General features: G+C 48.9%; 1 protein-coding gene across 5 annotated transcripts in view; it reads right to left on the reverse strand.

Moving 5' to 3' along the window:
* DLG5 (discs large MAGUK scaffold protein 5) overlaps nt 1–16,755 on the reverse strand; it is a 117,014-nt gene extending 100,259 nt beyond the window's left edge. For all 5 annotated transcript variants that reach the window (XM_013062908.2, XM_013062907.2, XM_004765320.2 and 2 more), the window contains exon 1: nt 16,425–16,755. In XM_013062908.2, the coding sequence (XP_012918362.1) occupies nt 16,425–16,728 (304 nt within the window). In that variant the 5' untranslated portion in view covers nt 16,729–16,755. The remainder of the gene's footprint in view (nt 1–16,424) is intronic.
* Between the last annotated feature and the right edge of the window lie 281 nt (nt 16,756–17,036).

A 17,036-nucleotide genomic window follows, 5' to 3' on the forward strand; every position in this document is an offset into this window, starting at 1 on the left:
AAACAACTTAGAAACAGTAATTCCTTCAACCCTTTCAGTACAAGGTCCCATTACTACCCTCATTTCACAGGTGGGGAATTGGAGACACAGACAGGGAAATTGAATTGCCCAGGTTTGAGCCCAATACGTGGCTCAGACACAAGCTCTAACCAGTCTACTGAACTGACTCCAAAGGGACACGGCCTCCCCAAACTGTCCCCTCCCTTGTCAGGGGGAGTAAGGAACCCCCAAGGGTTGTTAATGAGACAAAACAGGACCATAGACACAAGAATAATAGACAAAGCATCCAGTGCAATAGAAACATGTACCATCCGCAGAGCATACAATCATCTATGTGCACGTGACCGTTTCCCAGCACTGTTTACCTCCTTTTACACCAGCTCTGGGAAAGAGGTGTTGTCACAGACCCCAGCAAACAGACAAGGATAAGGCCCAGAGAAGCTATGGAAACCAGCCAGGGAACATCAGCTAGAGACCAGTGATCACTCATTCCCCTCAGCCACCTCACTCCTTAACCAAAGAGAAGGTCAACAGACGGGACATGTCAACACCGCCCATGCCCTCCAGCCCTGTGCTCAAGGTGCCTCACAGAGAACCAGTCACAGGGAGAACGACTGGAAGCAGCAACCAGGCCTGCCCTATGCCTCCCAGGGCCTGGTTAGCCTAGCCTCACTTTCCCAGTGGCTGTTGAGTGCATACCACAAGCAGAAGCCTAGAATTCCCATAAAGACCCACTACTCACAGATTCCCCTCCAAGTCTCCTACTCTGACCCCGAGTGTGCCTTCACCAGGCCTGCCTTTCTCCTTGTGCATCTCCAGGGCCCATCCAGCCTCTCAGCCCTCTACCCATGCCCAGCACACTGGACACCCCAGTCTCCTTGAGGCAGCCTCATCTGTTCCAGGGATCTGTATGGCTGGACAGCCGCTCCTTCTGGCTGGGGACTTCCAAACAGACAATAACCCCCTAATTGGCAGGACCCATCTTCTCTGCCATTCTTCTGAGAATCTTAAAGACTTTTACAAACAGAAACAAACGTCATTTGCTTCAAACCACCAAACAGAAGGTGAGGAGTAGGAAGTCAATAAACCGGGCTGATTATTTTCTGGCATTTCCAAAAGCTCCGGGACAGAGCAACAGAAAAGAAAAACCTTTGGTGAACAATAGGATATATATTCCAGCTAAAAGGAGTGTCCCATACGGGTCTGTGGTGCTGTTCACAGGTGATGCTAATGTCTTTCTCACCTTTTCATGCTCCACACTTAGCAGAACACTGGCCAGGGACATGCTGCCCGGATGATGGGTGGGCAGATGGATGGACACAAGGACTTGACAGGTAACATCCGGGTCTAAATCTGGGCTCTACCCTAAAGTCAGATGATCTCACGCAAGAAGACACTGTGGCCACCTCTAGCAAGTTTTCACGAGAAGCCTTCCAATGAGGGGGGTTGAGAGCAGAAGAATGTGCTTATACAAAATTCCACAACTTGGCACAGAAAGTAAGGACTACTACTGCCTGCTTTGTTTCCTCTCCCTGGGCTTAAAAAACAGGAGAGAAAATAGGACAGGATATATAAGGGCAGTTTGCCATTTTCTATCAGATATGAGTTAGGAGACTAAACAGGCTTCTGCACTCTCACATGCACAGCCCCTAAATTCTAAGTTGCTTCAGGTTCAGCTCTCATTTTTCTGCAGAAGGACCCAGACCCAGCACATTTTAGTTTTATCTACTTTCTTGCTCTTTCCTAGATCCAGTCCCCCAATCCAGGGTAGCCAGGGAGGTGGATTCCAACTCAGCATCCATGGGTCTTTACCCTCTTATCTCTGTTCAAAGCTTTCTCCTTAGAGCCAGAGGCTCCACAGATCACGTTCCTGCTTGAACTCTGTCCTGGGACTAAGCAGTAAGAAGCCACAGCCGTCAGCCTGGAAGTTTCTGCTGTGTCACAAAAAGAATGAAACAAGGAGGTACCTCCTGCCAATAGCAAACCCATCCTCTGACTCAGCACTAAATTTAGATGTCACGTCCTATGCCTACATCCAGATAGTCTCCCCGTGTGACAGGTGCTGAGTCAATGAATGCTGTGACAAGGAGAGGAGGGGGGGTCCGAGGCTCGGGACACAGACATCTTACTGGGGACCTTCATCGGATGGGCCCAAGTCCAGAACAAATGCAGTCTTTATAAAGAAACGGACAAGGAGTCCAAAGCCTGCCCAAGCTCTCAGCAGCTGGTGGCCCCGCGCAAGCCGACAAGCCTCTCTTGGCTCGGTTTGCCTGTCTGCAGAACGTAAATACCAACAGCACGGGCTGCGAAAGATCTTTCTCAATGGTCAGGAATGAGAAGCTAGAGCACAGTTCCATGAACTGGGATGCCTGTGACTTGCTCACCCTCACTGGAAAGCCGGGTGCCTGCAAAGCCAGGCCCAGATCAGGAAAAACCAGCCAAGGTTCCCCAGACTCCCCACCCAGTCCGTGGCTGGCAGAGACACCTTGGAAGGAGCCCCAGCCTAAGAAGACACCTGGGTCCTGTGCCCGCTCTACCAGGGGCTTGCTCTAAGAGCCTGGTAGAGTCTGTGCCTACGGGCTGCTGTGGCTCATTTACAAAAATAAGCTGTTTGGGCAGAGTGGTCCCTAAGACCCCTTCCAAACATAATCCTCAACAATCTTAAGCTGCTTAAGAAACAGAAACAGAAAATGAAACTTCTGGCCAGATAAGAAGAAAAAGAGGCTACCCAGAGTAAGAACAGAGATTACCGGGAATATTGAGAAGGTCATTATAATTTTTTAAAGCAGGACTTCTTAGATCACGATATAAAAACAAAATTAAGTTTACTTCTGTTTGTTATCACATCACTCCCTACTGGGGGGACAGATTTCCACACATGGACAGCCGACTCACAATGGTCAAAATGATTAAGACGAGGGTCCCTGGACATCTTAAAGAGTCAGGCAGGTATCATTTCAACAATTAATCCAGAGCTGACGCAGAAAGAGCCCCAACTGACACACCGCATCTAGAAAAACGCTGTGAGCATGAGAACACACGCTGGCTGGAGGTGGCCACTGAGATAGCAGCTCAGTAGGGGGATGACCTACGATGACACTGCTTCCCACTCAGGTGGCCCCCAACCCTGATGGCAGCCGGGGGGGCTAGTTACGCATGCAGCAATGGCTAACAGTTCTCTTATGCAAAGTGGGGGTCATACCAGCTAGTGACGATATTGAAAATAGAAGAAGAAAAAGAAAAATGTTTCAAAAAAAGGTAATCCTGTCCCACTCCAAGGGACCCCAACAGATGGGGTTTCACTCAGCTCCTGCCCATGAAAACTCTCTCGGAAAGCAGAGAGTGGGGATTTTTTCTTAGCCGCATTGTGGTCATCTGTCATTTCTGAGAGCATGGTTCATCCCCAAAGGAAACCTACAAAGGTAAACAAATGAGGCAGGCAAAGACAAGAATATGTCATGGAAACGAAGCTGTCACCGATGGCAGCCTCTAGGTCCAGTCATGGCCTGCCAACCCAGTTCAGCTGAGGCAAAGGAAGGTGAGCCTTGTGGGGGGCTCCTCTGTCTCTCAACATGGGGAGCATCTCGAAACAAAAGCATCCAAACAAGTGTTTTCAAACTGTGTTCCATGAACCTTGGAGAGCCCCACAGACCTCTGTAGAGGAGCCTCGGGGAGGACACGAGGGAAAAAGGAGCTCCGGGCCTCCACATCCAATGACCACAGCCCCTTTTTGTCTGCTTTACACATTTGCCTCTCATATACAAGGCCGCTCAAGGAAAAGAGCCCCACAGCTTAAAAAAATAAATAAATAAATCACAAAAAAACACTTACACTTCATATGTTTTCATTTAATTGTTTGTAACAGGGACGGCCGGGTGCCTCAGTCATTAAGCGTCTGCCTTTGGCTAGGGTCATGATCCCAGGGTCCTGGGATGGAGTCTTGCATCTGGCTCCCTGCTCAGCAGGGATGCCTGCTTCTCCCTCGGCCTGCAGCTCCCCCTGCTTGTGCGCTCACTCTCTCTCTCTCTGACAAACAGATAAATAAATAATTTAAAAAATAATTGTTTGTAACAGCCCTGTGAGGAAAGAGAGGCTGAAGAGGCTTCTGGCTGGACTCCATGCCCCACATTCTGAGCAACCACCCTGTGCTCATTCGTCATCCACAGGGACTCTCAGGAAAGGACCTACAACGGTCCAGTCCGTGGCTGGCTGGCACGTGGTCTTCCATGAGCAAAAGACGAGGAGAAGGGGAGCTGCCCAGGATGATAAAAGAAGCTCAGAAGACAGTCGTCAACTAAATGCAATGTGTGAGCCTTATTAAAATCCTGATTTGAGCAAACCATCTATAAAAAGGCATTTCTGGGACAAGGTAAAGAGTATCAAGTGGGTAGAAGACCTTCAATTACCATGAATATTGTTGGCTATAAACATGGTCTTCTGGCTGTGCTCTTTTAAAAGGCCTATTATCTCCTCGAGCATTTATGGTAAAGTGGTACCTGGTCTGGGGCTTGTCTGACATTGCTGTAGACAGCTAAAGTCGTTGGGAGAGTGGGGTGTGTCCGTTATATCAGGTGCTCCAGAGCTGCGTGCATTTGAAAGTTGTGTTATATGGGGCACCTGGGTGGCTCAGTTGGCTAAGCTTAGTCTGCCTTTGGATCAGGTCATGATCCCAGGGTTCTGGGATTGAGCCCTGCATCAGGCTCCTGGTCAGTGGGGATTCTGCCTCTCCCTCTCCCTCTGCCTGCTGCTCCTCCTGCTTGTACGTGCTCTTTCTCTCTAATAAATGAGTAGATAATGTTTTTTTTTAATTTCAGAAGAAGTTTTCTATCATTTTTTTAAAAAGATTTTATTTATTTATTTGACAGCGATCACAAGTAGGCAGAGAGGCAGGCAGGGGTGGGGGGGTTGCTGAGCAGAGAGCCCAATGCGGGGCTCGATCCCAGGACTCTGGGATCATGACCTGAGCCGAAGGCAGACACTTAACCCACTGAGCCACCCAGGCACCCCATGAACAGATAATATCTTAAAAAAAAAAAAAAAAAAGAATTCTGATAGAAAATTATTTCCAACATTAAAAACACTAAAACAGGGGCATCTGGGTGTCTCAGTCAGTTAAGTGCCTGCCTTCGGCTCAGGTCATGGTCCTAGGGTCCTGGGATTGAGCCCCACATATGAGTGTCCCTGCTCAGCCGGAGCATGCTTCTCTCTCTGCCCCACCTCCCCCCTACTCATGCTCTCTCTCTTTCTCTCTCTCTGCAATTAAAAAAAAAAAGGAAAGAAAGAAAGTTGTGGAATATGAAATCTAAAAGAAAACGAGGGAGGGAAGCAGGTCCCTCCTTAAATGGAACTTAGTTCTACCTCCCAGTATCTTTCACCTGTCAGCCTGTGATTAGCTCTCTGGGATCCAAGAGAACCCGGTCTCACCACTGTCTGGTGTCCTTTGGAAAACAGGCCCTCTAAGTCTCCTTTTCTCCAAAATGAGCTCCACCTTTGGTCCTTCTATGCCATTCCATGGCAATGCCCTCCTTAAAATGTAGGCTCCAGGGCCAAAACACTGTGAAAGTGTGTTTCTGAGCAGCCCCAGAGGGGCAGGGCCTCTTGGCCCATGCACACTCTGGACAGACTCTAACTCCAAGTACGGCCTGTGCCCTGCAATGCCTCTCAATTCCCAACACAGGCAAACCCTGCCTCTCCAGTCAAGGGCAGGATGCTCCCAAGAGCAGCAGTGGCTCCAGCAGCTTGCTCTTACCCCACATAAATCACCTCAGTCCTCACCAAAGCCCTTGGAAGAGAATACTATTAGCCTTTTTACAGATAAGGAGAAAGAAGACCCAGAAAAAGTAAGCAACTTGCTGAAGTCCCACAGCCTAAGATGGAAGAGCCGGGATTTAAACCCCACAACTGGTTTAGGACACCCAGCAGTGTCTAGTCCTGTGGCCTCCTTCCCTGGCTCCAAACCTACCAGTGATGCTCAAGCCACCTGGCTCATTCCTCTTTGTCAACTGTCCTCCTAGCACTCCCAGGGCAGAGACTATGTGCCTGCTGTCCAGCCCAGCATGGACAGTTAGCCAGTCCCAGAGCTGCAGGTATCAAATCACCAGAACAGATCACAAGTCCTCATGAGGCGCCCCCGGAAACCCTGACTGGGGACCACAGCCCAGTCCTGCTCACTCAGACCTAAAGAAGATGTCAAGACGCAGCACCTGGCTGGCTCAGTCTGTGGATCATGTGAATCTTAACCTCAGGGTCATGAGTTCAAGCCCCACATCGGACACAGAGCTTTTACTTAAAAAAAAAAAAAAGAAGAAGAAGAAGAAGAAGAAGACTGCAAGAGGTTTAACCATCTCAAAGATCAGCCACCATGAGATCAGACCTCATTCTTGACAAGCCATACTGGAGAAATGGAGGCCCAGGGGGGTCCCATATCTTACCCAAGATCACACAATCTCAACATCTACTCGTCCCAGAATCTACTGCATATCTAAGTTATCCACACATCCAAAAAAAATCTACTTGCCCCGGAATCTCACGTGCCTATTTCAGCTGGTACTGGAGTTTAGAAGATGGGGAAGCTCAAGGTCTGGTGGGGCAGTGGTGGGGCGGGGGAGCGAGCAAGTGAGGGAGCTGGAAGGAAGTTTGAGGAAATGATGGTATACACTGATGTTCCAGTTCCATGCCCTGATGATAAAGTTTCCCAAAAGTACACTTCTCAGAACTCTGATGTCGCAAGATACTCAATGAAAAAAGATGTGTGGTCAAATCCATCTGGGAAACACTGCTGGGGAACCCACTCCAGCGACATCCCGAGGCATGCTGGCCTATTAGTCCTCTCAAGGGGCTCCCAATAAAGGATGCTGTGTGACCTGCTCACAGCAGCATTGCTCAAATGCTTTGACCACAGAACCCTTTTGTCAAGCAACACCATGAACATCCCACCAGACCAGGGCTGAGAAGATATTTCCTGGGGGGAAATGCTGACCTAGGCCTTTTGAAAGAAAATCTTGATAGCCATTACCCTGGATCCAAGTCTGAAAAACCAAAGAAACCCAGAATGGGACAAGGAGGAAGTGTGTACAGAGCAGAAATAACTAACATTCTTCAGGGCCTTTGGGGATGGAGAGATATTAGTACTGGAAACAAGACGGAAATGTGTGAACACTGCTGGCCTGCCACATATGAACGCTGCTGGGATTGTACAGTTAACTTCTAGCCTCAAGAGTCACAGGGGACTCCTGAAACTAAAATCTTTCTTTCAAGTCCAAAGAAACTGTCCTGAAACTTTTCAAAACAGGTTGCAGGCAAAAATCCACAAGTTTTAGAAGAAAAAAGGAAATAAAATGTTGGATCTAGGATGCTAGGCAGGCCATTTGCCCTTGAGTCAAGATGCTGTGGAGAGTACGGATTTCATAATTAAAACTCAGACAAACAGTATGACGGTTCCTCAAAAAATTAATCACAGGGGCACCTGGGTGGCTCAGTGGGTTAAGCCGCTGCCTTCGACTCAGGTCATGATCTCAGGGTCCTGGGATCGAGTCCCACATCGGGCTCTCTGCTGAGCAGGGAGCCTGCTTCCTTCTCTCACTCTCTATCTGCCTGCCTCTCTGCCTACTTGTGATCTCTGTCTGTCAAATAAATAAAATCTCTAAAAAATATATTTAAAAAAAAAAATTAATCACATAATTACCAATAATTCCCAAAAGAACTGAAAGCAGGGACTCAAAGAGGTACACCAAAATTTTGTACAATCAAAATTGTACACCAATTTTTATAGAAGCTTTATTCATAACAGTCAAAAGTGGGAAGCAGCCCAAGTGTCTACTGATAGATGAATGGATAAATAAAATGTGGTCTGTATATGCGAAGGAATATTATTCAATCTTACAAAAGGAAATTTGGACACTTGCTACAACATGGATGAATCTTGAAAACATTATGCTCAGTTAAATAAGCCAATTGCAAAGCAATAAATATTACATGATTCTACTGACATGATGTTCCTAGAAGAGTCAAATTCACAGAGACCAAAAGTAGAACTGTGGTTACCAGAGGTAGAGAGAGGAGAAAACAGGGAGTTGGTTAATGAGCACAGAGTTTCAGTTTTGCTAGATAGAAAAGTTCTAGAGATCTTTTAAATAACTATGTTAATATACTTAATACCACTGAACCACATACACCTAAAAATGGTTAGGATGGTAAATTTTATGTGTTCTTTGCCATAATTAAAAAATTTTTTAATCAAATAAAATTTTTTTGAAAGTAGGGAAATTCTGATACATGCTACAAGAGGGATGAATGCTGAGGATATTACTCTAATTGAAATCAGCCCATCACAAAAAGACATACTGTGTGATTCCGCTTCTACGAGGTACCTGGAGTGGTCAGACTCGGAGACTGAAGTAGAATGGACGCTGCCAGAAGAGGGGAGGAAGGGGACAATAGAGAATTATTGTTTCATTGGTACAGAGTATCAGTTTTATAAGATGAAGAAATTCAGGAGATGGATGGGAGCAATGACTGCACAATGGGAATATACAAAATACAACTGAACTATACACCTGAAATGGTGAAAATAGTATACTTCATGTTATGTTTATTTTGCCACAATAAAAACACAGGGAAAAAATGGTGCAGGGGTGCCTGGGTGACTCCGTCGGTTAAGCGTCTGCCTTTAGCTCAGGTATGGGATCGGGTCCCACGTCAGGTTCCCTGCTCAGGAAGGAGTCTGGTCCTCCCTCTCCCTCCCCTCACTTGTGCGCGCACTCTCTCTCTCTCTCTCTCTCTCTCAAATAAATAAAATCTTTAAAAAAAAAAATTGGTCCAAATGCTAAGTTTTATGTTTTGTAGATTTTATCAAAATAAAAACAAAACAAAACAAAACTCAATGCAAATGGGTTATGACCCTTAGTGTGAAATGAACATCAAGGTCAACAGTGTCCTCTCAATTATCCACCAAGGGTTGAGTTGGATGACCAAGACGGGATACTCCAAACCTCTCTGTTTAGTTTAAAATGCTTCTGTAGCACTTTCACTGAACTCTGTCTCAAAAAGATGGAGACACACAATTCAGGGATACGCTACCTGGCTCTGGTAAAAAGTGAAAAAGATGTAATACCCATTGCCCACCCCTAGCTCAATCCTATTTAAAATTCCTCTCTGTTGAACACATTCCACATCCCCAGTGCACAGACTGAAAGGCAGCTCAACCCTCCTGCTCTATGCCCAATATTTCTGAGGCTCACATCGTCACAAGGTTACAAAAATTATTAAAGAGCTCCTTTGCACTGGCTGCAGAATATATAGGTGGGAGGGGTGGGGGCAAAATACCTAACAGGAAATATTTCCCTGATGCTGCTTACTTTTTCAGGAAAAAGAAAGCCAGAGTATCAAAACATCACTCAACCCTAACATGAAATCAAAAAACAGTAGCCGTGGCACAGAGCTAGAAGAAGCCTCAGAATCTTGTCCAACCACGAACTTCCTTGGCCTGAATGCCACCTTGGTAGTACTGAGAGTCCCATAGGACTGAGTTAGCCCTCTAGTCAAGGCTACACTTCAAGTTTGACTATCTGTATTGAAAAGAAAAAAAAAAAAGGGCAAAAACCCAAGCACCAGGTGGCTAAGATGCTCATCCAAGGTCAAGATGTTGCAGAGTTAGGAGCAGATCCCCATCCAGGTCTCTTTCGAGGACACCAAGCTGACATTCAGAATCTAAGTGTGAAAATGAAAGGTCTCTCCAATCCCATAACAGACAATGTGGGCACTCCACATGGCTCCTGGCAGCCAGCCCCAACATGCTGATACCTGATGGGTAACCTTGGGAACTTCAGACATCAATGTCACACCACCTGCTTCCGTCACAGACATACCGTGGTGGGGACATCCTTGTGTGCATCTGGGACTCACTCTGGTCTTCCTGCACTCCTACAAGCTTCTGTCACTGTGAAGTCACCACTCAGGAACATATTTCTGAAGAGGATCTGGATTTTCGTGGGACACACCACTCCTTCTACACACAGCACACAAATCCATCCAACAGAAATTTTTTGAACACCTATCTTGGACCAGGATCTATGGTAGGCATCAGGAATACATGGAGATTACATTCCACTCTTGGTGACCCGTGGCCACAGGAAAAGCAGCCCTAACATCTGTTCAGCACCGTTTACAAGAAGCTTTCACATAACCCTCAGAAATCTCTGGAGAATCCCAGGTTTTCAGTCCTAAGGCTAGTTGGAGGGCACTTAGCACAGTGACAAAATACTCCTCCCTCTTATGACTGTCAAATAGCACAGTGAAGCAGTTACTGCTTTAACTACTTGTAGAGCAGGACCTAAGCTTAGAAGGGTTAACTGCCATGCCCAAAGTCTAAAACTTAGTAAAGGATGACCACCTGTCCCACCACTGCATTCCACTGATGACTCTGCCTACGAACGACAGCATCACACGAAGATAGGACCACACAGAGTGGACATTCATCTGCTGTTTTAGCTGCACCAACATCCTTCTTGCTCACCTTGCTTTGGATAATGGCTCTCCTCACCTTCCCCTATCTCAAGAAACACAGGATCCAGTAGAGGCTGCCAGTCACAGCATCCCATCACCATACCCTATTCACACGGTCAACTGCTGAGACAATCTCCATCCCCTGGTCCTTGCCACAGTGATTGGGCCTGACATGGACACACATCTGCCTGGGCTCATTAGATGGATCTCCCTTTATTCTCTGATCAGGGGCCATGAAGATGAAGTCCACAGAGTCCTGAGGCCAAGCTCCATGAAAAAGGCCCACAGCATTCAAGGATTAATCATCCAAAAGCCAGTTTCTCCCCCTCACCCTAAGCTTTTGGAATATTATATAATAAATTTCTCCTTTCTGTCTACTATGCTTTGAGCTAAGTCTCCATCACTTGCAATAAAGGTGCCCTGAACTAATATACTTAGAAGGATAAAGAAAATCTGCCCTTCTCTGAGAACCTTCTTTTCAACCCTTACTTTGAAGTTCCTCCGCTACTTCCTCCGAAATAACATAGTTAAAAGAACCAAAAGAAAAACTACAATGAATGGTTGGAACTTTTATTTATGTCCCTATTCCAGCTGACCTTCCAGGCTGGACCAGATGAAGATGAGGCAGCAGGTACCTGAAGAGGGCAGAGAGAGAACAAAAGGCCCAGGCAACCTCTAATCAATAATAAATAGTCCATACCTGACGATCAGCAACCAACTGCACTCATCCTGCTGGAAAAGCCTAGCAGCTTATTCCTTTAAGAAAAAATATTCCTCCCGCTTCCACTTGTGACAAATGTCCAGTGTCTAGATTCCTAGTGCCTCCCAAAACCCCTCACCCAACCTAGCCATCATGGTCACTCCAGATTACCTTTGCACATTCATGCCCCCAGAGCCTACGCTGACCCCTGCTTCCTAGTTTCATTTCCGCAACCTGAACCAGAACATCTTCCTCTCCTTTGCCTGTGCATGTTCATGTGGCCTCTTCGACCTCAGCTCAAGTCCCAGTCCCTCCTCCAAGGCTTCCTCCAGCAGCCACTGCTGTGTCCACTCTCTGGCCTCTGGTGATCCAAAAGTGGGCAGCTCCAGAGGACACCTAGCAGGAGGCACAGTGGGGGCCGAGGAGGAAACCTTCATCTCTAGGCACACGGGGGCAACCACCCCGTTGTGCCACCTCTGTCTCATAACAGAAGCCTAGGGTGACATGATTTGGGGGGAGACCCTCACATTTAGATGGTAATTAGAGCCACTAGAGGTAGATGAGAATACTTGGGGAAAGTATGTGATATACAGGGTTTTTGGTTTTTTTTTAAAGACTTTATTTATTTATTTGACAGACAAAGATCACAAGTACGCAGAGACAGGCAGAGAGAGAGGAGGAAGCAGGCTCCCCACTGAGTGAAGAGCCTGATACGGGGCTCAATCCCAAGACCCTGGGATCATGACCTGAGCTGAAGGCAGAGGCTTTAACCCACTGAGCCACCCAGGTGCCCCAGTGATATACAGTTTTAAAAGGAGGAAAAAGCCTGGGGCGCCTGGGTGGCTCAGTGGTTTGGGCTGCTGCCTTCGGCTCGGGTCATGATCTCAGGGTCCTGGGATCGAGCCCCGCATCGGGCTCTCTGCTCCGCAGGAAGCCTGCTTCCCTCTCTCTCTCTCTCTCTGCCTGCCTCTCTGCCTACTTGTGATCTCTGTCTGTCGAATAAATAAATAAAATCTTAAAAAAAAAAAAAAAAGGAGGAAAAAGCCTGCTTGTATCTCTATCACTCAATTGATCTATCTCATTATGTCATTCTCCTGAGTGTCCCACTCCCCCAACTAGGTGGCAAGGTGCGGGCTGGAATTACATCCTCCTCACCTGTCTCCATCTGCATCAAAGCCCCACCTGGACAGATCACAGGACCAAGCACTTCAGTCCTCCCCAATCACATTCTGCCCCACCCCACCGCAGTGGCTGAGGCAGGCAGCCTCGCACCCTTAGCCCCAATTCACAGATGAAGACACTGAGGCTCCCTGCCAGACACGGACCCTCATTCCAGGGGAACGCAGTCAAGGATCTCCAAGTGAGAAAACCCAGATTTTAGTAACTGAATCAAAAAGAAAAGACAAGGGACTGAGTGGGTTCTGCATAACCAAACGGGATCCTAGTTCACCTCCAAAAAGACATCAGACACCTGAGCCACTCAAAGGAGAACAAGAATTCTTCCCTCTTACCACCACCAGCGAGGGCAAGGGTGATCACCTCTTCCTTAGAGATCCATGTACTGGGACAAGGAGAGGCTCCATAATTCCAGAGTTTCCCAATGCAGGAAATGGCCTGAAACTGAACTGTGGGGGCCTAATCAGGTAACAGGAAAAAATAACCCAACATGGAATCAAGAGCACTGGGCTTAGCCTCAACTCGGGCCCCTTTCTGCCCTGCAACTTCTGGCCTGTCCTCGTGCCATACAGATGTGAGTGTGGAACTCAATGCAATGCCGACAAGACAGCTCTCATCTGGGGTTGCTACAGAATCAAGAGAGATATGAAAGTAAGCAGTAAGGGACGCCTGGGTGGCTCAGTTGGTTAGATGACTGCCTTCGGCTCAGGTCATGATCCTGGAGTCCCGGGATCGAGTCCCACATCGGGCTCTTAGCTCCACCGGGAGTCTGCTTCTCTCTCTGACCTTCTCCTCGCTCATGATCTCTCTCACTGTCTCTCTCTCAAATAAATAAATAAAAAATCTTTAAAAAAAAAAAAAAGAAAGTATGCAGTAAGATTCAAAATGCTGAGCAGCAACGTACCATCAATCCTGAAACAGGAACGTCCCTGCCCTCAAAATAAAACAACACGGTGTATTCCTTAGTCATCTTCATACCGTAGGCCTGAGCATGGTGGGTCATAAGTGTCTGGGTCTCTGAGCATGAGCAGAGCACAGGGGTTTGTGTGCAACCTGCCCAGTATACCACCTGGGCCAGCTTCCCCCTTAGCGCCAGGCCCACGTGGGGCTGGTGGGGGGGCAGAACTGCCAGCCATCATTTGCCTGCAGCACAGCCAGTGCACCAGTGCCAGCCAGTGGATGGGCATCCAGGACCCGGGGCCCACAAGGGGTATGGAAACCACGAAGAAAGGCCCTAACAGGGAGATGGCAGACCTGCATACAGGGAAAGGTGCCTCTGACCCCGCAACCAGAGCAGCTCCATTATGCTCTGAGGATCACCCCGTAAGAAGGGCTCACTGGTGAAAAGAGGAAAAAAAACAAAAGTTGGAAAACCACTGAATAACGCATCCTTTGGGAAGCCTGGGTGCCTCAGTCGGTTAAGCGACTGCCTGCGGCTCAAGTCATGATCCCAGGGTGCTGGCACTGAGTCCCCACATTAGGCTCCCTGCTTAGCAGGGAGGCTGCCTCCCCCTCTCCCTTTGCCTGCCGCTCCCCCTGCTTGTGCTCTCTGACAAATAAAATCTTTAAGAACATAACAATAATAAATATTCATCCTTTACAAAGGTCTCAACACTATTGTTTACTTGCACACCATGTTACTTACCCCTCCCCAGAAGCTCTATCTTGCCATACCAAAATCTATCCTAATTTTTCTCTAAAGCGTTAACTAAAATGAACTTAACTTCCCCTTGACAACCCTTTTTCTGAGGATTTCATGACACTCTGCAAACCCACAGAATTCTGTTTTGTTGTAAAACTAGGGTCTTTTTCACTGTGCTCAGGGAAAAAGCAAGCCCTACTCTGTCCCTTCCTCAGAGGTCAAGACCAGTTCCTACAACCTTAGCCCAAGTGAGGCCCCACCTTCTCTGCCAGGCACAGAAGAGGGGGACCTAATTAATGGCAATCCATCCATCTATTCCAGAGATTAAAGCTAGAGCTGATTCAAACATTCCAAGGAGGACGTGGGTCTGCACGCTAACTTCTTCACTTCCTTGGTCAATTTTCTCCCTCAAAAATAGAAAGATCAAGGGATGGGGCACCTGGGTGGCTCAGTGGATTGGGCCGCTGCCTTCGGCTCAGGTCATGATCTCAGTGTCCTGGGATCGAGCCCCGCATCGGGCTCTTTGCTCGGCGGGAGCCTACTTCTCTCTCTCTCTCTCTGCCTGACTCTCCGCAACTTGTGATCTCTCTCTGTCAAATAAATAAATAAAACCTTTAAAAAAAAAAAAAAAAAGAAAGAAAGAAAGATCAAGGGATGCCTGGGTGGCTCCGTTGGTTAAGCAGCTGCCTTCGGCTCAGATCATGATCCCAGAGTCCTGGGATCGAGTCCCACATCGGGCTCCTTGCTCGGCGGGGAGCCTGCTTCTCCCTCTGCCTCTGCCTGCCATTCTGTTTGCCTGTGCTCACTCTCCCTCTCTCTCTTTGATAAATAAATAAAAATCTTTAAAAAAAACAAATAGAAAGATAAAAGCAATTTAGAAAAAAAAAATTACGCCAATGAGATTTCCCGGTGTCTTTATCCTCATGGGCACATCTGATAGCCTTCTTAGCATCCTCTAAACCACCAGCCCAGAAGAGGACTGGGTTTGCTCAGCGACTCAAATATGGCCATCATTGGGAGACCGAACACAGGTTTGAGGGACGTAAATGCTGGAGTCAGAAATCCCAAAGTGAAGACAGAGGACCACCAATGATGTGCTGTGTGGACAGCAGTTTATTCTTTGTGTCTCAGTTCCCTCCACTACAAAAAGTGAGGCTGAAGACAGCCAATATACACTGCAGCTCTTACCAGGAACAGCTTATAAAATCACCCCCTTAATAAGTGAGGTTTTTTACAGCCAAATAAATGGGTCTCATCAGCCTTTAGCCTACAGATACTCAGGGCTCTTTGTCAGCCCTCTCAGTTCACTCTTAAAACAAGGACAAGATATAGAAAAGGTGGCAATTGCCACTGCCTGGCTCTGAACCTGTTAAACAAAACAATAGGTCATAACTGAAAACTCCTGATGCGCAATACTTTGAGCATCTGAACTACTCCAAACTGCATTTTTTTTTTTCCCCCTCTGGCAAAGTAATAAGTAGACCCCTCACAGAGTAGCAACAATAAATGTAATAAAGCAGAGTGCCTGTCACAACAGTAGGAGCCTAATAAATGCAGGTTCTCTTCCTTTCTCAGGGCTATGCCTTCTTCCTCCAGCTTCCTGGTCTAAAAGGCTGCCTTTCCACACTCCCAACCAGGCTAGGCCAAGCCTACCACTTCTCACAAACTCCCAGTAGTACCCCCCACCCCCAACACACACACAGGAATACTCACAAATCCATCACTCAAGGGCACCAGCCACCAGACTTCCCTCCTCAGGCAGCTCAGCACCGCCGGGGAGGGATCTGAGCCACAGCAGCCACTACTAGGATTTTCCCATGGTGCAATGCAACTTCCCCAACTTTTCCAGGCCCACAGTTTCCAAAGAAACCTAGCAGGCATTGTGCATAATCAAGTGCAAGTCTGGGCGAGCAAACAGACTGAACTCTGGACAGAGGGAGTGGACAGAGTCAGAAAGTCAAAAGGCACCAGTGATCATGAACCTGGTTGGCAGGGACCAAAATTCAGCAGGACCAGTCCTGGCCCAGGCTCCATTCTTCTAGACTGTATCACTGATTAAAGGCTAGCAGGGACTCCCAAATGAACGGCGGATGATGAAGAGCCCTAGGAAAGGGACTGCTGGACATCCCTCCGAGGTCGGCTGGACCTGGTGGTCTCAGGAGCACTCCGATGCCCTGGCAACCGGAGAGTCCGGGCCTGCAGTGCCGGGCATTGTTCACAGCGACGGGCGGGATCGGGGGAGGAGGTGCGAAGTAAGGGACCACGCAAGGCCCCCCTCCCCAGACCGGCCAAGGAACGGAAGCCCCGACCCACCGCCACAGCCCTCGAGAGTTCCCCCTGGGAGCTGCAAAGAGAGATGGTGGAAGGCGGTCCCAGAGGCCGGGCCAGGGGTCTGCCACTCACCGGCGCCCTCCGAGGGCTGCGGCGGCCCGACGACGCCGTTCAGGTAGAGAATGGGCAGCAGGTGAGGCTGCGTCTTCTCCAGCGCCGCCCGCAGGTCCTGGAAGTGGTCTCGCTCCTTGGCCAGGAGCAGCTTGAGCAGCAGCTCCGCCTTGGCGCCTCCCGCCTCCTCGTCCAGCTGCCGCCGCTCGCCGGGGCTCAGCGCTCCCGCGGCCTCAAGCAGCCCGAGCACGGCCTCCACCTCGGTCATGGCCTGGGCCAGGCTCTGCTGACACTGGGCGAGCAGCTCCCGGCGCTGCGGCTCCATGGTGGCGGGCCGCCCCGCCCCGCCCCGCGGACGGCTCCGGCTCCCCGAGGCCGGCGGGCGGGCGGGCGCGCGCGCGGGCGGGCGGGCGGCGGCGAGTGGCCTCGGGCGGCGGGCGCTCGGCTGCAGCCCTAGCGCGCCCGGGGCCGCGGGGCCGCGGGGGCCATGGGCCGGGGCCTGGCGGGCTGGGGGCCCGGGCGGCGCGCGGCGCTCAGCAGCGGCCGCCTCCCGGGCTCAGGAGCGCAGCCATGTTGGCTGCGGCGGCGGCGGGACTGGAAGAGGAGGAGGAGACGGAGGAGGAGAAGGAGGAG

The sequence above is a fragment of the Mustela putorius genome, unplaced genomic scaffold (assembly GCF_011764305.1).
Source record: "Mustela putorius furo isolate JIRA1106 unplaced genomic scaffold, ASM1176430v1.1 tig00000698_pilon_pilon_pilon, whole genome shotgun sequence".
NCBI lineage: Eukaryota > Metazoa > Chordata > Mammalia > Carnivora > Mustelidae > Mustela > Mustela putorius.